Source organism: Ursus arctos, unplaced genomic scaffold (assembly GCF_023065955.2).
Source record: "Ursus arctos isolate Adak ecotype North America unplaced genomic scaffold, UrsArc2.0 scaffold_6, whole genome shotgun sequence".
NCBI lineage: Eukaryota > Metazoa > Chordata > Mammalia > Carnivora > Ursidae > Ursus > Ursus arctos.
Window position 1 is genome coordinate 75,735,295 of NW_026623078.1, and position 24,438 is coordinate 75,759,732.

A 24,438-nucleotide genomic window follows, 5' to 3' on the forward strand; every position below is an offset into this window, starting at 1 on the left:
CTTGTTACAGGTATAAAAAGGGAGCAACTAAGCAAAGACGGTATGTAAGGAAGATGAGTCTGATGACTGAAAACGCAGAGCATAGTGGAAACAGCACAGGCTTGGAGCGCCAGGGTGGCTCAGTCAGTTGAGCGTCTGTCCTCTTGATTTCGGCTCAGGTCATGGTCTCGGGATCCTAGGATCAAGCCCTGCCTCAGGCTCTGCACTCAGTGTGGAGTCTGGTTGGGATTCTCTCTCTCCCTCTACCCCTCCCCCAGCTAGAGCGGGCACTCTAAAATAAATGAATGAATGAAACACAAAGAAAGAAAAGAAAAGAAGAAAAAAAAGAAAAGGTGAGCACAGGCTTTGGAAGCCATGGAGATGGGGGTAAAAATCCCACTCCACGATTCACTAGAGATTATACTATGTAATTTCCCTAAATCTTAGAATCTCTATTAATACAAAGGAGATAACATCTACATCCTAGGAGTATTTCCAGACGTACGTGGCATAAAATTCCTAAGACACAGTAATCACTCAATAAATGTTAACTCATTTCTCTTCACAGAGGATGAACATGAATAAAGTAAGGTAGGGAGGCTGGTTAGCACTCAGTAATCTGGATACGAAACGCCGAGAGCCAGAGCTAGCTATGAAGGGGAACCTGGAAGACAATTCTCAGCAAATACTGGTTATAATTCTGATGAACTAGATGTGACAGGGTCAGGAGAGAAATTATAAAACAGAGAACCCAGGAACCTGCTTTATTCCTAATATGAACTTCTGTAGAAACAAGCAAAGTAGGAACCCAGACCAGAGCCACAAATTATTATGATTAGGAGGGAGGAGAAAATCTGTATTACATAGTCTTTTTTCACTGGAGCATCTCTACTGACTTTCTATATATATCTGGAAATAAATCTTTTGTTTGAAATGGACTTTGGTCAAAGAACACAAGGAAATTTCTTATGTCTGATTATTTATTTATACTGCCAAATATGCAGAAGGACCGCTAAGGAGTAAGAGGGACAAGGAGGCATGCTGAAAGACTGCGGCTGTCCTTTGGTTATTCTACTCCACCATATATGGTGGTAAAAAAAACCAACACAAGACGAGAGGCAACAGACACCCACCATTATCAGAAACTATAAAACTGAGGTTTGTGACCGAGTGCAACCTGCAGCTCTTTTAAATAAACGCCTATGAGTTCTACTTACAGAAATGGTTTGGAATTAAATAAAGCAATATAACTTACATCAATCTTTGAAGTTTTGGCAAATGCTCCCACTGGATGTACATGGTCATAGAGTATTATGACACCCACCATTACCCTCAAGCAGAATGACACCGTCTCTTCATTTGTAAATCTGCTTCTGTATTCCCTGGAGGGTAGAAAAGATATGGATGGATGAGGCACATCACTACTTAATGAGCTGGTTCAACATTCAGCTGATGCTGAAGGATGTATCCTGTTGCTTTCTAAAAGGAATGCGAACATTATGCCCCCCTTTCTCCACGGTGATATTCCCAGAGAACTGAGGCGGGTGGAGCAGTTATCACGCACGTATTCCGATCTCGATATGCACCCTCCTTGGTGTAGCACCCCTTCTGCTTGGCAGAGATGAGGCAAATTTAGAGAAATCAAAAGTAGCCCCAAACTAATGGTTTCAGGATAGGTGCTTTGTAAGGTGTTCCCACCAATATGATGGAAAAAGCCACTAGCTTAAGAGAGCAATGTGCTTGCTATTTAGAAGCTAACGTAATCTAAGCATTTATATTACTGTATTACTGGATTCTAACTTTACTAGAATTCACTCATATTCTTCTCTCATTTGGGAAAAAGGAAACGAGAACTTTCATCTATATATAAGGCAGCATGGCATAGCAGAAAGCGTCCAGAACCAGGATGGGGCCATCCAGGCACAGGTGTGGCCGACCAGACCCTTCACTTCCCAGGGCCTCACTCCCCTAAATGACAATGATAATGATAAATAGTTGCCCTCTTACTCCATAAGGTTTTCCAGTAAGATGATGTGTATAATACTGCTCTGGACAATGAAAAGCTCCAGAAAAACAAAAGTTATTCTAATAAAACCATATGTTATTAGGAATCCAGGAGGGATTCTTTCTGCCTGCTGATAAGAAAATCCAGCCAGACAACACTGTGGTATATATGATAAATGGCTTGAAAGTAAAGGGAAACCCAGCAGAGAATTCAGATTAGTGTTGGAAAAAATAAATAAATAAATAAAGATTGTGAACTAATTCTGAGAGAAAGGGATAAGTAGAAGAGTAACTCTAGCCCTCTAGCAAAAAGGCAAGGTTCTTACTGAAAAGGAGAGAGAATGCTGATGAGAAGCATAACCAAAACAGCAAAGCTCCTCCCGTATTTCTGAAAAGAGCACCACAAAATTCCCCATTCCGAAGAGTCTAATGAGTGAATCTGACTGGCCTCACGCACCTGAAAACCCACTGTACTTTCTACTTAACCAGAAGTTACATTAAGCTGCAAATTATTTTAATATTGTTCATATATTAACTTTGGATACTTCAGATACACTTATTTTCCGCCTTCCAAATAAGACCTGCTCATATCTAGACAACCGTTTCAAGAGGATTGTTAAAGTGAAAAAGAATCAGCTAATACTCACGGTGTTTCGAGCATGACTCTGCATACACTAGCCATGGTGCTTAGACAATCTGTGGTATTTTCTATTGGTAAATTTTTATTCTGTAAAAGTGTATGGAGGAAAAAAAGTGAAAGTGATAGTTATTACTTAAGTAAAATTTAAAATTTAGCACAATGTGAAAAACTGACAACTTTAAATGTTGGTTCCTACTCCTAATTTTGTAAAAAAAAAAAAAAAAAAAAAAAAAAAGAAATGCAATAGATTCTAGATACTTTTCTAAGCTCTAGGGATACGGCTATGGGCAAGAGAACCAAGACCTGCTCTCCTGAGAGTCACTTACATTGTACCTGAGTGGAAACAACCATCACATGCAGACAGGGGCTCACAGGCCATGAGGTATGGGGAGTTTATCCTAAGGACACTTGGGGAGTCACTGGAAACATTTTAAGCAGAGGAAGAAGGGCATGTGGTTTTTAAAAAGAAGATTACTTGGCTGCTCTTTGGAGAAAGGACTATCGTGGGGCAAGAGCAGAAGTAAGACCAGTAGGAACACAAATGCAGTCATCCAGGTATGAGGTGAGAGAGTGGTGGGCCAATCTGGAGAGGCAGAGTAAGAGAGGGGCTAAGTTTTCAGAATCAGAGTCTATTTTGGAGGGAGAGTCAATAACACTGTCTCACAGAGGAGATATAAGAGGTGAGATAAAGAAAGGAATTCAGGATGATAACCTCTAAGTTACCTGCCTTTACAGTGGTATTATTAATGCAGACAGAAAGACTGGAGAAAGGGCAGGGTTGGGAGAAAACACCCAAGACTTTGGTTTGGCCACGACAGCACTGACGTGTTGACTATGCAACCAGAGGGAAGCTGCCCATGGCAGGTAGATGTGCACATGTGGGCCTCGGGGAAGGGACAGGACTCAGCGCATACGGGCACAGAGATGGCAACATCACAGGGCCTGCAGAGGTCACCATGGCTGCAGACAGGAAGAAGAACAACACAAAGAGTAACTAACTGTCCAGGCAACACTTACCTCTGATACAAACTTTGTCGTGGCATCACTTAAGGTTTTCAGCATTGGGGTTGCCTCAGCATAAAACAAAGACATTCGATTTGCCAATTCATTATTTACTTCATTTTCTCCTTCTGCCTGTGTGGAAAATAAGAGCATGTGATATCAGCTCATAAATTATTAAATATAACATTTACAAAAGAAGGGCCTAGGCAGAGTGCCTGTTCTGCTAATGCTTGTTCAAATACTCTATTAAATACTCCTAAATTATATTTTAGACCCTCATGTGCACTTAATACTTAATATTCTTTAAAAACAGGTTAAAAATGATATTAAGCAATTTTTCAGAAAGAGTAACCTCTTTTAAAATATTGTAAATGATATTAAGTAAATGAGTAAAACCTGGATGGGCTGCCTACTGTAACAAGGGATTGCTCTAAATGCTATGAAGACAGGGAGATGACGAGGATGCTGCCCTGGCCTCTGTTTCGGGAACACACAGGTACCCACAACAACACGCTAAGAGGAGATGACCAAAAAAGGAGGTGAAAGGAAGACTACGTTAGACAGGAAGAAACTAAAACGGACTCTGAAGATCTAGCCTTTGCAGGTGATGATGGGCAGGTACGCACAGCATTCCAACCAGTCAGGGGAAAGAAGCATGTTTTCAAGTGGCTTAGAGTGTAATACGGTATGTTCAGTGTAATAAGGGGCAACAGCCAGGAGACAATAAGGTTGGGAAGGAACGCTGGGGTCAGACTGCAGAGTGTCTTAGCTGCTAGCTTAAGTTCGTATTTTTCTTCTGCATGTAACAGCGGGCCCCTGAACATGTTAGAAGAAAGGAACAACAATTGAGTCAATTTTCTAAAGCAAACTGACTAATGGTGGTGGGCAGAGTGTGCCAAAAAGGAAAGAGACCATGGGTCAAAAAATGAGTTCTCCTGCAGCAGAATGCCTGCCAGAGAGAGTGAGAATGAGGCTCTCAACTGGAACAGAAGAACTGAGATGAAAAGGGGGGTGAGGAAGAGATGTGAAAAAGATTTCACTTGACAACAGTTGAGTGTACCTGTAATTACTGAGGGTGAAAGACAGGACAAAGGTGATTTTACGGTCTTTGGCCTTGAGTGGTAACAGGATGGTTATACCAGCGGACTGAATGGGTGTTATGTGTTTTGATTTGATTTGATATGATTTTACATGGTGGGTATGAAAAGACAAATGATAAGGTCAACCTCACAGCAGGAACTGATCTATGCAAAACCAAACTGATATAAAATAACAGATGCTTCATGGAGGAGAAATCCTTTTCCTACCAAGGCCTGTCTTACAGCAGCCACTTCAGGAACTACTGATTCAATGAAAAAAGAAAAAAAACGGTCACTCCTTTGGCACCTTCTTTAACCTCTTACGCCACTTACCACTCCTTACACACTTATGTAATCTTTCTTTATTAAACTATCTAGTTGAGGCTATAAGGCTAATCCTAAAAATTTCCCCATTTTTCACACCAATTAGCACAATGTAGGTCCTCAAAATCCCTAGAGAAAAAGAGATTTTCTTTCTATTTAAGGTTTTACTTACGGTATTTGACTCCCTGGAGGTAGAAAAGGGTAAAGACAAGGAGAACTCAAGGGAAATCAAGCCTAAGTAAACCAGAAGATCGCCTATGTAGCCAAGGAACAGGCATAGAAGTGCTCACGGCCCATGACCCTGCGCTCCCCCTTTACAACTTCAGTATCCTCCTATTCCAGGTCAACTTCTCTCCAGGATTCTTCTGTGCTAAGACTATGGGGTCAAAAAGCTCACAACCACAAATTCACAGTTTTTGTGCAATTTAAATGAGAATACACATAGGGCATCTGACTGGCTTGGTCAGGAGAGAGTGCGACTCTTAATCTCGGGGTTGTGAGTTCAAGCTCCATGTGAGGTGTACAGATTACTTAAAAATAAAATTTTTTAAAAAAATTAAAAATAAATAAATTTAAAAATAAATGTAAAAATAAATAAGATGAGAATACACAGATAAATTTTTTAACTATCAACGTTGTATGGACCGATAGCAATTTTACTGAAGGAAGGAGTCGTGGGGACTGAAGGGACTCAATGGAAGGGCAGGCCAGCATTGCGTGTGGTCTGCGACATCTGCCCTTTCTTCTCACAGCTACAGCCCGTAGTGGGTTACCAACTTTATCACCAGCTTTAACTTCATTTGAATGCACAAGCACATGAACAAGCAACTAAACTAACGGCTATCATTACTATACCCCTGATTCAAAGCATTAACTTACTGGGACGTTATTAATCCTCATACGACTCAATGTTCTTCTATAATAGCTGAAATCGTTCTGTATGGCAGGATTTGTCATCTAAAGAAGACATTTATGAAAGAAAAATGTATTATGCACGCTAAGTGATAGTGTAAAAATGAAGTGAAAAATCTCCTAATTACAGTTTTAACTAGTTAAGTGACACTCCCTAATCTGTTAGTATCATTTTAAGAACTAAAACTGGCATCACCCAAGATAGCTTTTTGTACCTAAATCACATAACATTGTACTTTGTCCTTCTGAACATATATAAACCACGTAGACTGTTTTACAATCATGATCTGTATACTTCCCTTCTTCTTTTCAATAATTTTAGGTAATATACTAAAAGGTTGTTTCCCCAAAACTAGTATTACCAAAAACCAGTATTACCAAGTAAACAAAAACAAGAAGAAATACGTAGGCACTTGTTTTGAATTATTACAATAAAAGTATGTGTATATGGTCAACAGGGCAATCCTCAGACTAAACTTTTATATTCAAATCCTTTGTGCTCAAAGTATTAATAAAAGATAATAGTTTATTAATATATTTATTAATTATATTAATAATATTAATAAAAGAGAATAGTTTCCTATTATCATATTATCATAAAAGGCTGTAATTAGGAATCCACCTCTTCCTTTTATCAGATAAGGTCCCCGAGGTCTTGGAAAGTCGAAGGCCCTGCCTCACACCTGGTTACTGTGACATAGCCTCAAGTGGATCAGGTCTCCTCACATGAAAGTTACTTCTGGTTTCTTTACACTCAGTCCTTCTAACAAAGGGGGGGTGGGTGTGTGTGTGCAGGGAAATAGGAAGATAGACAGATAAGGAAGAAAGGGAGGAGGGGTGGGAGGGAGGGAGGAAAGAAGGAACTATCCTAACATCTTTATATAAAGGGATGTTGAAAATTAGGGATGAGGGGCGCCTGGGTAGCACAGTGGTTAAGCGTCTGCCTTCGGCTCAGGGCGTGATCCCTGCGTTGTGGGATCGAGCCCCACATCAGGCTCCTCTGCTATGAGCCTGCTTCTTCCTCTCCCACTCCCCCTGCTTGTGTTCCCTCTCTCACTGGCTGTCTCTATCTCTGTCGAATAAATAAATAAAATCTTTAAAAAAAAAAAGAAAAAAAAGAAAATTAGCAGAAAAGAAAAAATAATATTAGAAAAGGTCAATATTATTCCAGCGACACTTTAAAATGAAGCTAAATGAAGACTGAGTATTGGGTAATTTGCTATTTGCTACACATGTAATACATCAAAAGACCTGCCATAACTTTTAAATCCAGTTTTCCACGTTTTGCTAAGGACTAACAGACACCATGTAAACACACTGTGACAGGTCTCCAGGCATTTCCTGCCGTGCTCACTGAAAGGCTCACAACATCCATGCACTCAGGGCCAGCATGAAGTCCTACCTTGAGCTCGTCGAACCGGAGTGTGAAATGAAGAATCTCTGCAAACTGTTTGGCAAGAGCCTGCTCTCGCTCTAGATGCTGCGTGGGAGAGTATGGGGTACTTGTCAAGGCTCCCAGAAGACCTCTTAGTGCTGCTTCTAAAGAAAGGAAGATTAAAATGTTAAGCCATACCTCCCTGATTTTTATTTAAAAATGAACAATTTATAAATGCTATGATTTTAATTCCCATAAAAATAAGGTCTCTTCAAAAGCCAGATTATCTAAATATAATCACTGAAACTGAATAGTGTTTAACAGAATAAAAACCTTAAAGGGACCAAATTCAGTTCCATAAACCCAAATTCAAAATAACATAGAATGTGAATCTGAATTAAACACCAGAATCAAACAGCAAATTTTATATTATTTTCACCATTCTACAGTGTTGATTTTTATGAACTGGTAAGGGTTACGTAGAGCTGAGTAACTTTTTCAGTGGCATCGTGTCCACACAGTCAAATCTCTACATGGCTGAGAACGAATTACCAACTTCTCACACTTCGAATGTGTTGCTTATTTATAAACACAAATTGCTTTCTTTCAGATATTGTAAAGGAAACAAAGTATTTGGTTTAATAATTAGCTTCCTGAGTGTCTTTAGAGCTTGGCATCTTAGAATCACAATATAAATATTCTAATTCATTACATAAGTAAAACGGTCCCTTCAAAATAAGTGCTCTTTTTGGAATGCTAGACTAATATATAGTGTTTAAAAATGGTAATATAGATATTTCACTTCAAAAAAAACCAAAGCAGTCAAACTAATTCATTCAGATTTCAGAATCAGAAAAAAACGCCAGATTCTATTCAGAGAAAATAAGAGTTTATGGTAGTAGGTAGTGATTTGACATTAATGAAAAAATGTCAGATTAAGTAAATATTTATTAATAATAAATTTATGTCAGATCATCAACCCTTAACTTAAAAAAACACCAGCTCTACGATTTATGAAGAACCCTACCATGAACTAACATCCCTACTATGCATTGTGACTTAGTCTCATATTTAATTTTCACCATCAACTAGGACATGAGCATTACAGATGGGTGCATTGAGTTTCAAAGATTTTAGACCCCCCAAGGGTATAGCTAGTAAATGCCAGATGTTTCTGACCCTAGAGCCCTTTTCTTTCCACAATAATACATAATAAATTGTCTCAAATAAAGCAACATTCTACCTAGCCTTCTGTAACCTTATAAAACATGAATCTATGGATTACTACATGATAGATATGTGCTAGTATGTCTAGTATGTGCTGGTACTGATACTAGTATGTCTAGTATGTGCTGGTACTGAGCTAGACACTACATAGTCATTATTTGTCACCTACACAATAACTCCAAATGATAGTTATTTTTTTATAGCAAGTCAGAAAATGTGCTGATTGTCTACCACGTGCCAGGCACTGGGAGAACAGAGATGAAAGCAGACATGCCCCCTATGCCCACATGGAGCGTGACTACACAGAGAAGAAAGACAAATTATTACAGTTGTGATGTGTGTTAAGGAGTACATGATACAATGAAAAAACATAAAAACAGAACTTCACCTAGTTGAAGGCTCAGGAAAAGATCTCTCTGAGTAAGTGACACTTGGGCTGAGACTGAAGTGTGTACTAAGGATGAGCAAGAGTTTGCAAGCACGGCAGTAAGCCAGATCCTGAGCTGAGAAGAGCATGACATAGCAGAAGAACTGCAAGAAGACCAATACAGGTAGAAAATAGAGTACAAGGAGGAGAGTAACCCCAAACTAGAACAATAAGCATGTGATTTATGTGCCATATCAGCTATTCTGGTCTTGTCATCCTAATGTTCCTGGAAAAACTACTTGAGCAGGGTAGTGATATCATCAGATCAACATGTATAAAAACTCCACATCATCTGCTATGTGCAGAATGGATTGCAGGAGTATGGATGGCTTATAGACGTGCAAGAGTGGATGTGAAGGTCAATTAAGAGGAAAAAACCATTTTAGCTATTTTGAAAAATGGTCTACTCATCTCCCAAGATTTATTCCATCTGTCAGTATTAACATAAGTGGAACGCAAAGTTTGAGAGAGATGAGAACAGTAAAAACTCTTAAAACACACACACACCCAATACTGTTACAGGCTGTTAAAGAAAAAAAGAAATTTGCATTTTTTAGATTTTATCGAGTCTCAGGGTAAATTTAACATTCAAGGTGATCTACCACTTTGGGGGACGGCAGACACCCTCCCTCAAGGAGTGCAGGCCAGTCACTTGACTGAGTTGGGATGGACAGTATCCATGTTGGATGACTTCTGTCCCTGAATGGCTGAAGTCCTCAAGGGCAAATCTGTGAAAAAAAGGGCATCTCAAGACAATGGCACTGCTTATCTGCCTTTGGGGCACCCAGACCAGCCTCTCATCTTGGGGGCCTCTGTGGATACAAAACAGTCCTACTAGTCTACAATGCCATGTGTCTAGAAAGGAATCAGAGACAGAAGATCCCAGAAGGTGGCTCATGTCTCTGGCTGAGTTGGAAAGAAAGGGAGGTCAAGGAAGAGATGATGTAGGAACTGGTCCTCCTGATGGAGCTCCTAAAACAAAACTCTGTGATTAGGATTCTTAGGAAAGGTGACAAGAGGAAATTAACAGGCTACTAAGCCCTAAATTCTAGAAGAAATTAGCTGGTAGATCAGTGTACAAGGTTACAAGGAAGAGACCAAATGGGAGAAATAATAAAGACAGATTAGTCCACAAAGTAGAACAGTAAGGAAATAACTGGATGCCTAGGAAGAGGAAGCCCCTGTGGAAAGTTGCCCTTTAGAGACAAGAATTTATTCTCACCACTACCATCCACACCTCAACCAAAGACTTATATCGGAACTTAAATCCTCAGAAGAGAACACCAAAGACGTGGACTGTGGGTGACTTAACATAGCCAAGAAACATGACCACACTCATGTGGGCAATCTAGCCGAGTAAAAACGAGCCAACATGTTGGACAGACCTACCCATTATGACCCCAGCGGATGGTCCCTTTTAATAAGCCCCTAGAACAGGAAGAAGACTGAGGAAAGACAAAGGAGTCTGTTGACTGTCTGATCATACAACCTTCACTGAGGTTCCTCAACCAGGAAGGCGTCAGCCTGAAACAAGCAAGTACAGGGTATTTCCCAGGCCAGCAATGTTAATCTTGTCAACAAAGGTCAGTATATCTTCCAAAGTAGTCGAGTGATCCCTTCCCTGTCTCTCTGTAAGTATGCAACCTGGCAAGGGATCAGGGCCCCTCTTCTGGAGTACACACCACAGTGTACTCGTGGTGTTGAGGCCAAGCACCCTCCCCTTGGAATTGCAAGATTCTGAAGGAACACTTGTATCTTAACAGTTAGGTGGTGCTTTGTAGGCCATTTGTAATGTGTACCCTCACCTGTGGCTCAAGTCGGAACAGAAGAGACAAAAGGTTCAGTGAATATAAACCAAATGGCTCACCAGACTTGAGGTCCAGATAGAGTACTGAAACTCAGAGAATTTAAGTCATGTGGTCAAGAGTACACAACTAATACATGGCAAACACCAGATTTCAAATAGGAAGCTATGCCTCCAAAGCCTAAAATCCATTATTATTGCTTCTCCTAAATACCCAACACATATCCAATACATCAGATGTGTATTCTTTATTTTTTTTTAGAAATTATTTATTTATTTGACACAGAGAGAGAGAGAGAGAGAGAGATCACAAGCAGGGGGAGAAGCAGAGTCCCCGGTGAGCAGGGAGCCCGACATGGTACTTGATCCCAGGACCCTAAGATCATGACCTGAGCTGAAGGCAGACAGACGCTTAACCGACTGAGCCATCCAGGCACTCCTATATGTGTGTATTCATTAATTCATCCCTCACTCACTCAAGAAACAGTGAGTTACTATAATATGTAAACAAGGATATGTTTCTGTCAACAAGGAAACTGGAAACATTACTAACCAGGTTACTGGCAAAGAGATGAGGGTTAACTTGTCCTATCTTAAATTTGTACTTTGTTCATAACTTTACAGAAGTCCCTAGAGTAATCAAAGTTCCAGGCTCTCACATGACGGCATGAAACACCACAGCTTTTCGCTATTACCTATGTTCTAATACCACTCGGCTGAAATGGAACACACACCACTAACCTGATTTAACTCCAATAGTTAAAACATAAGAAAACATGTAAGCCTGACTGGTTGGGCCTATTTTACAATGATCCTTTTTTAAGTGGCAAATGCTAAGAGGCCAAGATGAGTCTGAACAGGCGTGAGCACCACCTAAAGCAATGTAACTTCAAATGCAGCTAGGAACTAGCAACTCAAGAAATACTCTCAATACGAAGGAGTCAAGATAACCACAATTAAAAGATTTTAGTTCAATGAGGTTACAAAACTACAGACTACAGAGATACTTGATTCAAAGGTCGGCAGCGTGAAAGAACTGACTGTCCTGTTGAGAAAATAAGCTACAATTCCTATTTCTAGTAAGAAAAGGATAATTTATATCAACATTTCTATTTCAACAATCTGTACATTTAACAGTCTGCTTCATCTAAGGAAAAACAGCAGTTGTCTTTGTTTTTAAAAAACCTAGGCATTTTTAAAAAAAATGAACTTCAGCTTTCAAGTACGTTGCAGACCCAAGTGGCCTAGTAGCTAATATGAAAGTATGGAGAGCCGGACAGAAAAATCTAGGAAGTGACAGGGACCTATGAGAAACTGGAAGGCATACACCAATGGACACAGAGATGCTGTGCCACAGAGATCGCTCCAGCCAACTGAGACGTAGACTAACCAACCACTGCCTAAGCCACTGATTTTTCCCAAGGCATCTGGAGATTTAAACAAACAACACAGAACCCAAATAATTACCAATTTTTAAAACCTGGCAACTTGTGTCTTTCAAATTACTCCAACAGCTAACTGCCTAAATCTTACCTGCTCTGTCTCCTTCTTCTTCAAAAGAAAAGGAATTTCAATTTTGCTTACTCATGGTATGGAAGGTACAATTCTGATCTCTGAGTAATTTTTCCCATGCCAGGGAAAAAGCAAATGGTTTCGAATGCTTCTTGTTTGAGTAACTCCCTACATAACTTTGGGCACATAATCAACTTGCTATTTCTCATCTTGTACCATTTTAGATACATGAACTGACCATAATCAGCAATGATTTTTAAGAACACAAAAATCTAAATAACCCAAGGGCCTGCGAATTAGTTCCCACATATGGGACAGGATTCGCTATAGAGCTGGAGAGAAATTCTACCAAGTGGTTTCTCATTCTAGGACTCTTCAGGCTACAAAAAAAAAAAAAAAAAAAAAAAAAAAATCAGACATTTCCTTGTGGAAGTTATAATTTGTTGGGGGAAATGGTCTAAATAAATGAAAGACCTGGACTGATAGGGATGGTAAGATTATGCTGTAATCTTACAGTCTTAACAAGATTACTGTACCTATGTACCACACAAATTTAGCCAGGTGAACATAAAATACTCTACATTAATTCCTTAGCAATAAATGTCTTTTTCACTAGGGAAGTCATAATTACAAAACTTTCAACTTACCTAACCTCTGAGAAAATTCATAAAATGTCTTTAATTTGCCTACTAGTGGGACAACTGCACCCCAAGCCTTCTCTTGCAACTTCTCATCTGCTGGATGCTGGATTGCCTTCAAAATCCAAAGAATAAAAATAGTTAGAGTTTTAAAAATCAAAACAGTGTTATTTTTACATTAAAATATAGGTTTCGGCAAACATAGGAAACCCTGGTATACTTGATAAAATATCACCAGTCTCTCAAACCATTAGGCAATCTTTTGTGAATATGGAGGGCACTTCCAAAGAAAGGTATTTTCTTGCTTTCATCTTTCTTTTGCTTTTTTTAATCTTTTATGGAACTTAACGCTTTTTTCAACTATCTGGCTTGTTTTCTCTAACATCTTCAAACAAGCTAAACACGCTATCTGAAAGTTGAAACTCATAACCAAGATGGGGGAGTTTATGGGGGTCCTTCTTATAAACATTATCAGGAGGTATCGACATGTTTAGATTTTCCAAAGGCACTAGGTACTCTGACTCCATCCACACTAAACTGAAAAACAAGAAAACAAAATAAAATTGAAACCAGAAAGATTTAGGGAATGCTCTGAATAAATCAGCTACTAACTAAACAAATGGGCTAGATATTATTTACACAATGTGCCTTATAAGCTGCCACTACATCCAAATTTTCTTTTTTTATATAAAACTTTTTTAAAAAGATTATATTCATTTATTTGACAGAGAGACAGGTAGAGCATGAGCAGGGGGAGGGGCAGAGGGAGAGGGACAAGCAGTCTCCCCACACAGAAGGAAGCCCAACTGTGGGGCTCGATCCCAGGACCCCGAGATCACAACCTGAGCCTAAGTCAGAAGCTCAACCAACTGAGCCACCCAGCCGCCCCTATATAAAACTTTTTAAAATGATATTTAAACACAGCAGGATTCTGAAGTGAATCCCATTTATGTGACTACCTAGAATTTTAATGTTAAAGAAAATGTGTCACTACATATAACAATCCTTCCTCCACATTGATACAAATATTTCAAAGGGACTGTGATACTATCCTGACATATATGAAAAAGTTCTTTTAGCCTCAAGCCCCATCTCAGCAATGTTTCACATCAAGTGGTAAAAATCTGTTTTTTAGGAAATAAGAAACAGATAAAAATTAAAATTTTCTTTTCTTGAGAAGCATATCCAACTTTTCTTGCAAGGATCTAAAAATACTTTCTCTTAATATCAAAACGGTCTGGCAAACATTATCCACGTTCGCAACTGAGTGAGTTAACAACTGAGTGAGTTAACAACTGAGTGAGTTAACTACTTCCCTGACCCTGCCTGCCCTGCCTCGATGGAGAACTGGGACACTGGCTGCTCTTTTACAACAACATATTATGGTTCGTCACTATAATTCTGATTCCTTCTCCTTTTGCCTCAGTTTCACTGTGTTAGGTGACATTTTTGGTACAGCACCCAGACAGCCCAACATGCAAATGACATTTAGTACACGTCAGCAGTGAGACTGTCGTGGAGCAGACATGGTAACCCTCAGTTTCAAAAATGTTAAACTGGTATAGATGTATCAAAACAGTACTGGAGAGTTCTTATTTCCCTCACCCGTGGTTTATCCTAGAGAATAAGCTTTGTTTATTTAATAGATCCTGTATTAAATCAAACTTTATTCTATTTCAGTCATGTTTAATAAAATGCTATTTAAACAAAAATGTAAGTAATTCCACATCCTCAGCGTGGGTTTTTACATTTACCTTGCTCTTGAATGATACTGTTTCAGGGAATATTGTCTAAAATGTAATCTGGTTCAGAAGTACAAACAATTTTGGGGTGCTTGGGCGGCTCAGTCTGCCTTCACCTTGGGTCATGATCTCAGGGTCCTGGGATCGAGCCCCGTATTGGGCTCCCTGCTCGGCGGGAAATCTACTTCTCCCTCTCCCTCTGCCTGCCACTCCCTCTGATTGTGTTCTCTCTCTCTCTCAAATAAATAAAATCTTAAAAAAAAAAAAAAGTACAAACAATTTTATAGATCTCATTTTAACTGGCCAAACTGACCTCCAGAAAAGGCAACCATTTTATAATAGCACTTGTATTAAACTACCTGTTCTTTCATAAACCAACCAATACTGAGCTTTTAACAATTTATTATCATATACAGTAAAACTGCTTGACAGTGCTATGCATTTATTGGTAAATCTGAACATTTTTTTCTATCGTCTGTGCTTTTTCACAGGTAGAATGGTTGTTCTACCAAGTTTATTTAAGTCTTCCTATTGACAGTTGCTGTAGTTCTATCTGTTCTTTGTATATTTGTATATAACCAGCTGTTATTTATACTTTTTTTTCTTAACCTCAATTGTTTTCCTACTATTCAGAAATATTTTCTGCTTATAGAGTTAAACCCAAACATCAATATGCATTCCTCAGTGAAAATTTCTTCAAATGCTTGAATAGTCACACACTACTTACCTTAATCTACATAAGATTTAAATGCTGTTTTAAGTCTTCTAGCTTACATTTTTTTTTAATCTATTTTATTTACCTATTTCTCTGTTCTTAATTCCTTCAACAAAGAATTAATGAAGGTACCTTTATAATAAGTCTCAAAGCCTGGTAAGGTGAATCTCTTACTATCTCCTGTGATTCTCCCCTTTCCTTTTAGTGTTATTTTTCTATGTAAACTTTAACTTTGTAACATTTATTTACTTTCCCGTGTGACCGACCATGGAATGCCACGAGTGCTCTGAATATGGGTGACCGCAGGGTCCTACGGAGAACTCCAACCTTTGGTCACTGTGTCTAAAATTCCTGGTTTCACAGCTCCCTCTTTGAAATGGCTCCTAAGTAAGGTTTCTATCATTTTACCGGCTTTTAGAAGAAGACAACTGCATTCAATTAAGTCAATATATGAATTTCATTAAGTCAATATAAAGACTATAGTAGCCTTCCCACACAGAAGCAGAGTAACCCTTCACTTGGTTAAGGTTTAAAAAAAAATCCCAAGGGCTCTAACCTTACATATAGGTAAGTCTATTTCTCTATATTTTTTCTTTATTGTTTATGGGAGACAACTGTAACCAGCTGATCAGAATTCAACTGTAAAACAAACTTTAAAAATTTAATGATATAATACTGAACATTTAAAAATAATTTGTAGCACTGATAATCAACACGAAGACACTAAAACACTTATAGAACAAATTGTGAATTGTTGTGACCTACAGGAAAAGAATTTGTCAATTAGTTAATTAAGATCCTGTTTGTTTAAATTTTCCATTTCAACAAATGTTTGATTTTTCAAAATACGTTTAAATGTTTAGGACTTGAATTTCACAGAAATGGTTACATGCCTTCATTTACTGAAATCTTAAGGTTTCACTTAAGCTAACGATATTGGCAAGATTCGCCGAAGCTCTTCTATTTATTTCTTCAACAGTTATTAAGTGCCTCCTAAGCGCTGTTCTGGTGCTGATGACACACAAATTAGTAAGAAACCAGGTTTACCCTCCTGCTCGAGCTGGAGGTGGTGGTGGAGTTATCAACATTAAATTTCAATATTGTTTTTAAAAAGTGATAGTTACCATAAAAGAAATGTGTGCAAAGCACTGGGGCAACAGAGTAAGGGGGAAGTAATTACTGGGATGTGAAGGAAGGAAAAGTGTGCATGTGCAAGACATTCAAGGAACAAACAGTCCAAGCCAGGAGAGGTAAAAAAACGGGAATTCACGTTATCTATAATTTCCCTCAGCTAATGATATCACCAATGGCTAATCTAAACCAGAAACCCTGGAATCATTTAACTCCCCTTCTCCCTTATATTAAATATCCAGTCAATCACCAAAACCTGTGATCCCTTAGTCCAAAACTAAATTGTCTTGAATCATTTTCTGGTGCCTACACTTAATTCTGCCTTCACTAATACTCCAAATGTCATTAGAGGAATGGAGCTGGATATGGACTATAAACCCAACAGACTGCTCCTTGACAACCTCTGCACTGTTAGTTATACACAAGAATAAATGAAGCAGAAGGGTGGGGAAAAAATGAAGAAACAGGGCAAGGCCCTTAAGAAATGCAGTAATGAGAAAGAGATAGGTCCAGAGGCTAGGGTGTTTCTTTGGGTGGTAGAGGACACCTGAGTATGTGTATACTCTGAGAGGAAGAAGTCAGCAGAAGAAAAACACAGAAGATGTAATTAAGAGAAGGAATAATTAAAAGAATAAGGTTCCAGAGGAGGATGCAGAACAAAGGTAGAGACATTAGTCTTGGTAACAAATAGAGATACAGCTTCTGAAAAACAGAAGAAGTGGAATAAGTGGAATAAGAGATCAAAAGAAACCTGGACGAGTTCAGAGGCTCAGAAGAAGAAAAATCGAGGCGACCACACCAAATATATGTTCCATGGTGTAAAGTCATCAGACAGAGTTGGGGGAGTCCAGACCGCAAGGATGATAGCAACCTTCTCCCGGGAAGCGCAGGAGGAGTGGAAAAAATAAGGCTAGCAGGACCAAAGGCCACAGAAAGTTTCATTCTGTCCTCCTCTCCAAAGTATAAATAGTCCCCCCATGCATACTGTAAATTTCTGGTGTGACAGAAACCAAAACGTATTTTCTTTAACATACATAAATTACATATTCACAGAACACCGTTTTCCTTTTACCCTTGTATCACTACAACCACTTTTGAAATAATGCAAGTGATCATTCTTAAGTATATATTTAACATGCAAAAGAGAATTCGAAAGTCCGTACAAAAGAGATTAAGAGGAGAAGGGACATAGTAAATTTTAGTTTATCAGAAAATGTTTAAACGTGCTTTACCTCTCGTATTTCATGGCCAGCTCCTCTATATGATTGCAAATCCTCCAAGATACCTTCTGCATCTTTTAATACTACATTCACCTGATTATAAATTTCCTTCTCAGACTCTGTAGGCTGGGCATCTAAATAGCAGGAAAGCACAAAAAAATTTACAGTCACATGATTTTTTTTTAGTACATTATAACTCTAAACAATGAACAATCTCAATTTCTAAAGATGGCTCATACTTTATTCAATGTTAACTTTGCACTTCTTATAAAAGATTGATAATTTTTCCATACTTCTGTATTTGAATAACTAGCCTCAACTTTGTAAATATCACAAAGGAGCAAGGGACCATCAAACATTACTATTTACCTTAAGTTAGAAATCATGACTTGGTATATTAAATGAACTTGAGAACTGTAATTCAAAATTTAAACTGTGATAGTGTTAATAATCACTTTTTACTACTGTAGTAATCATTATCAGTAATGACTGTAAATGCATGAATAATGATTTATTTTAATGCAACAGAAATGGAAAGCCTACTAATAGATCTTATTCCTCTATGGTTTAAGACAAACTGTTTTCCTATAAAGTTCATTTTAATGACTTGAGTTTCAATATAAAATAAATTAAAAACTACTTTAAAAGAATAGTTGTTAGATGTTCCCCTTTTCTAGGGACCACTTTCAATTCTGTGCCAATGAACTTCTCTGCTGATGAGCACAAGGTCAAAAACTCCTGTGCAGAGGGGTGCAAATTATGACACTGCTTCAGAATGGCTAGGCTGCTGAAAACCAGTACTTGCAGCTATAATGCTGTCACTGAAATTTTGAAATACTAAAGCAAAAACGGGCGTGAGAGAAAAATGAAGGGAGAATTATAGTCATAAAAAGCATAATCAGGAACACAAACATATGGGCATTTCCACCACCTGTGGTGTTGCCACAGAGCATATGCTAATAGATGACTAAATCTGGATTTCTCGCTCCTAAATTCGAGGCAACAGAAACTCTGTTTTTAATAACTTGGTCATTTGTTTCTCTAAAGATAAATCTTTTTTATTTAATACGATCCTTTTTTTCTCTTGGAGAAAAATGGGCAATCTGTGTGAAATGGAGTTTTTCATAAATCTTTCCAATCAGACCACATTAGATGCTACAGATAAGGCATAAAGCATTAAAAATGATAAAAGTTATGATTATCATAATGTCTTAGAGAGGCACCGTGTTGGCTGAATTCCTCCACACAAAAATTTTTCTTACAGGGACAGGGGAAGCAGACCATATTGATAATATGAATTGAGAACATTTCTGATAAATCCCTTTGTCTACCAATCATGTAAAACTAGTACTTAGACTTTTCCGCACCCACTTGACCTTCCCACAAATATACAATATATTTATTTCTTTCCTTAGAAAATTTAAAGAAACTTAGTTCACACATGAAACTACGAGTCCAGATGTCTAAGAACTGTAACTTTATTTTGCACATGGGGCAAGCCATAATTCAATTCCACCTATTAAAGCTGCAAACTAGTCAAAAATATACCGGTTTTTAAAAAATCAACAGAGCACCAAATTTTAACTTCAACATACTTAAACAGTACTACGGTAACAGTTAACAGCTAACATTCATGTGCAAAGCCAACTTAAGAATTTGTGTTCTTGTATCGGTTTCTTTATTTTCCAAATCTCCTTTCAGAAATCATGTTTTTTAATAAAAATACTGTGACAAAATTACACAAGAGGAGCCAAATTAAAAATACTGTGTCCAAAGTCGTAAAGGTATTACTAGAAGCAAATATTGATATTGGAGCTAAATGATTTTTTAAAAATCAGGGTTTGTCATTTAGCAGTAATAATTTCTCACATTTAGCCAGACCATATTCTCCAAGCTAATAGACACACACTAAAAAAAAGTACACCTCATAACTTTTATACTTACACCAGATGCAATAGAGAAAAATACTTTTTTTTTTTAAACATGCAGTTTTATACTTTTTCATATGGAACTGTGAAACTACAGACATAACATCAATAGTAAACACACATCATAGTTTTAGTTCATGAAGTGGGAATTCATGACAAAGGACAATATTATGACTGTTATATATCAAAAGATACTTGTGAAGTTTGAAAATACTAAACTGTATTTTTGGTGTGGTGACTAGCTGTTAACAGAAAAATGTGACACTGAGACTTACATACAAAAGAAACATTATCAAGTAGATTTACGTAGACCTTGGAAGTGGTTAATAATTAAAAGTTTAGTAAGTACCAAGAAATTTAAAAATAAAGGAGAAGATTCCAGTTCCCCCTCAGGGTGGAAAAAATACCCAGCACCACACTGATTAAACATTTTTTAGACTGTCACAGGAAAGTCACATTTATAATTTTGAAAGCTGCTGAAGACTGCTGTAGAAATGAAGACAAACAGAAAGTAGCAGACAGGTAATAAGCACTACTTTACCGAGAGCAAGTCATGCAAAAGGGTGAAATACTAGGGAAGGAGAAAGACTATAAAATAAAGCATTTTTTCAAAAAATGGTATCATATAATGCAACCAAGACTTGTCACTTTGATTTTTCATGGCAAAGAATGAAAAATTTTATTACTTGAAGAAAAAACTATCACTTAACCAGCTGACAAAAGGACATTCATTTGATTGCAAAATAAAGTATCTACTACTGAGAGTAGGAGTAGTGATTACTCATCAAGCTTACTTTCAGCTGTTCAAGGGAAATTAAAGCACGTTTCAGTTGCTGTTATTATTTGAAGGTAAAATTAAATACTGTAGTAATTTCATACTGGTCTATTAAAGAGTCACTGAAAATAATTGCTAAAATTGAATCTGTTCTGGTACAAAAGGGGACAAAGATCAGCTACAAAAAAAAAAACAAAAAGCAAGTCACATAAAAACTCTAATTGTGATAAGGGGTCATTGTGCTTTAGTGTTGCACTCACTCATTTGGTAAATATTTACAATCTATCTCTATAAGTTTCATGAAGGCAGGGACGTCAGTGTATAGCACATACACTGTACAGGATGTCAACTCAGTCCCAAGTAGATTTTCTATAACAAATATTTGGTGAATGAATGAGAAGGTAGAGATACAAATGCGCCTCCAGCATGAGTTAAAGCAAACTATTATGCATTTTTATCTCCGTATGAATACAATCCTCCATCATTTTAGAAAAATAAATATAAGAAAATGCCACCAGAATAAAGATATTTCAAAGTACAGGGCAAAAGCAACTGAAAATATGCAAGAAGTAAAATAGGAAAATAAAGTTAGACTAAAAGAGTGGATTTCAATAGTTTTACAAGATTGCAGGGGACAAGTCACACAAAAGACACAAGAATTAGAGGAAATGTATGACTAAATGGAAAGGCACTTTAACAAAGAATCAGAGAAAGTAAGATTCCATTCCTCATTTACAAACCACCACTTTTATTTACTCTCCTATTTTGGTCTACCTGGAGATAAGTAAGTCAAGTTAACTAACAGATACTGAACTTCTATCATTTACAAAGCACTATGTGAAGGTTGGAAAGGGACATAAAAATAAACAGAAGTCCCTCTCCCCTAAGAACCCCAATTTAATGGACTAATAGATACAGTAGTTACTCAGGCTAAAGATGTGTCATTAGAATGAGCTATAAATGTCATTATCAAATAAGAAATTCCAAAAACTGGAAGAGGCTATACTGCCCCCAATTCAGTGCTTTTTATATACTGCCATCAGTATAAATGCTGCCAAATTTTCTGGGGCAATTCTAGGCTTATATCTTAGTTGAACCATTATTCTTAAAATAAAATCTTATCATAACTTAAGAAAAAGGCCCTCTTTCTAGTACACCTCAAGAGTAGATAATATATTTCACTGAAAACAGAATGTCATTTCATGCCTTAAGGCCTTTGTAGATGTTGTTCCTTCTTTCTAAACAAAGTCCTTCACTAACCTACCCTGAAACACTCTAACTCACCCTCCACAACCCAACTCAAAGTTTACCATCTGAAAGTCTTCCATGATAACCCATCTACTCACTGCTAGGTATAGTTAATCCCCTGTGATCTACACCTTGAATGGTGAAGGATATAAAGGAAATGATTAGTTTGCGTTTCTACCTACTAGATTGAGAACTCCTGAAAGGGAGGGGTTGTATCTTCATTATCTCTGAATCCCCAGCTTCTACTGGTTGGCATACAGAAGGCAAGCCGGAAATGTTCGTTGAACTGAACTGAAAAACCATGTATGTGCATGCATATAAACTAAAGGAGTCAAGACTCAAAGACAGGTTCATTCTGTAAACCACAGGATTCCACTGGATCATGTTTTATATGCATAAAAATACTGGATTTTTATACAACTTGATGTAAAATGCCAGTATATCTATCTGTATGAAATTATTTCTCTAGCTGCCCAATCATGGAGATACAGTGAGCTAGATTTAACCACTAAGAATGATGGAATAGTAAAGCTAAATTACTCTGGTAACCTGAATATTAGTGTTCAACCAGAAACAATGTAGTATTAAATATGCTACTTAATAAAATAATGTGGCTTTATTCTCAGTAATCACAAGGAACTGGCAAATCAACTATATTGACAAATCCGAGTCCGCTATATAGCTGTTGAAGACAGGACCCACGCGTTGGGCTGAAGTCACTGAAGGAGTCTAATGATAAGATAAACCTTTACAAACGCATAGTTCCAAAAAGGAGCAAATATGCAAGAGATGAAAGATAAAACTTAAGAGAGAACTTTAATGTTGGAATCAAAAGAAAACATTTAAAAACCTACATAAGTAACAACGGGCAAACTCTGGCCAAGTATACAGTATATCAAGCGTCAAACTAAAAGTTCTACTTTGGGTGATAAGGGCAACAAATATCACTTTTACTTTACATCTGCCTTTAACAAGTTAACATTTCATATACAGTTCTTCATTATTATTATTATTATTATTACTGGTGGTGGTGGTAGTAATTTTAACCTATTCCTGCCACTAAATTACCTATTTGAATTTTAAGGATAATGGTTCAAACCCCGAAAGACTGTAAAACCAAGACCAAATAATATTTAAAATACTATAGTAAATTCATGCTCCTCACTTGACAACATGATGCTAGGTTAACAAAAAGATCAAGTGCCAAGTCTTGAACAAGATCTTGACTGTATCAAAGCCAAGATTCTGCAAATGTAAGGAATTTGAGACAGAATAAAAAGAAGACAGAATAGCAGAAAAATATACAAGACCAGTTTGAAACAGATGCAAATAAACTAAAATACAGCTCTAATGTAAGTTGCCTCATCTGAAAGAAGAATCTTCAAGTCAGCAATCTGCTTAACATCCCCAAGCTGATTAAAATTCATGCTGAACATGCACTGAAAATGGCACTGTTAAATTGTTGAGAAGGGTCAAGAAAACTAATATTCATTTAATAACATCTTCCCCTAAAAACCCAACAATTTAATATGGTCCTGATATTCACATTACTATTCTTTGCTAGCCTGCACACAGGACAAACTGTAACAGAAGATTTCTAGGAATGTAATAAAAAAAAAAAAAAAATCAGAGACCACAAATTATTCCATAAAATGGTGATAAGCTACAAACTCATTCATATGAACTGTCCTGGTTTAAAGAAAAAATATATAAATTATTCATAAAATAGAATGAATTGTATAGTATCACATAAACTGAAGTTGATGGAAAATGCAATGACTCTCTGGGGATAGATTTTAGGACTTATTTTGTTTTCAAAACCAGAAAAGGCCTTAAATTTTAAGAATTTAAAAATCTGTTCAAATGTTTTAATCTCAGATAAAAATGCACGGGATCACACAACTTATAAACTTCTCTCTCTTCACCCTTTCCTAACAATTTTTTAATAATGATCAGTTAAAACAGCAACATTCACAGTGAAACAACCAATTTAATATCATTGTTCTCAATTTGACAACCAGATAAGCTAAAGCGATACAGACAGCCAAAAAGCAAAAGCTTCCCAACATGCACAGGGGTCAATGACACTTACCTGCCACTCTTAGACCATATTACAATAGGTCATGCAACATAAAACAAACAGAAGGCAAATTACTTAAAGGTCTGTGAACCCATTATTTTTCTTTTTATTTAGAGTTAGAAAAAAAAAAAAAAAAAAAGGATTCCCAAAATACATACATAAGGAGTTTAACTTTTCAAATTATCTGTGAAGATTAAATAATTAAGGTTCACACTTACCTTTTAATATTATGCCCAAATTACTGAGCTTTGAATGGCCTTCATGAACAGATTTGTTTTTAAAATACTTCGATACATAGAGTAATTAAAGTCTAGTCAATTTTTCTCAACTGCAGTAAAATTTTCCCCAAATATTGCTTCTATTAACAAATCTCAAAGTAGCACTTGTCCTTTCCACCAAAATTTTTTCATAAAATTATTTTCATTAGAGTATCTCCAATTATAAAATAATGTCCAACTAGGAGATAAGACTCTGTTATAAAAATTCAAGTAAAAACATTTTATCACAATTTAATCTATAAAATATGACTTCCAGTTCTAGAAGGCACCAGAAATTTTACTCAAACAATTCATAGCTCAGTCATGCAAAGCAGTTAAAAAGATGGCAAAGTGGAAACATTCATTTAGTGCAAGACAAACGCAGTCTACTGCAGGCAAAGAGAAATAGATATAAAATC

The 24,438-nt window shown here is 37.1% G+C and overlaps 1 protein-coding gene across 11 annotated transcripts in view; it reads right to left on the reverse strand.

Annotated features, from left to right (window-relative positions):
• CYRIB (CYFIP related Rac1 interactor B) overlaps positions 1-24,438 on the reverse strand; it is a 142,560-nt gene that overhangs the window by 9,081 nt on the left and 109,041 nt on the right. For all 11 annotated transcript variants that reach the window (XM_048212470.2, XM_057307727.1, XM_048212471.2 and 8 more), the window contains 7 exons: positions 17,744-17,865; positions 12,933-13,038; positions 7,343-7,479; positions 5,908-5,985; positions 3,641-3,757; positions 2,631-2,710; positions 1,235-1,361 (listed from right to left, as the gene is read on the reverse strand). In XM_048212470.2, coding sequence (XP_048068427.1) covers positions 1,235-1,361; positions 2,631-2,710; positions 3,641-3,757; positions 5,908-5,985; positions 7,343-7,479; positions 12,933-13,038; positions 17,744-17,865 — 767 coding nt within the window. The remainder of the gene's footprint in view (positions 1-1,234; positions 1,362-2,630; positions 2,711-3,640; positions 3,758-5,907; positions 5,986-7,342; positions 7,480-12,932; positions 13,039-17,743; positions 17,866-24,438) is intronic.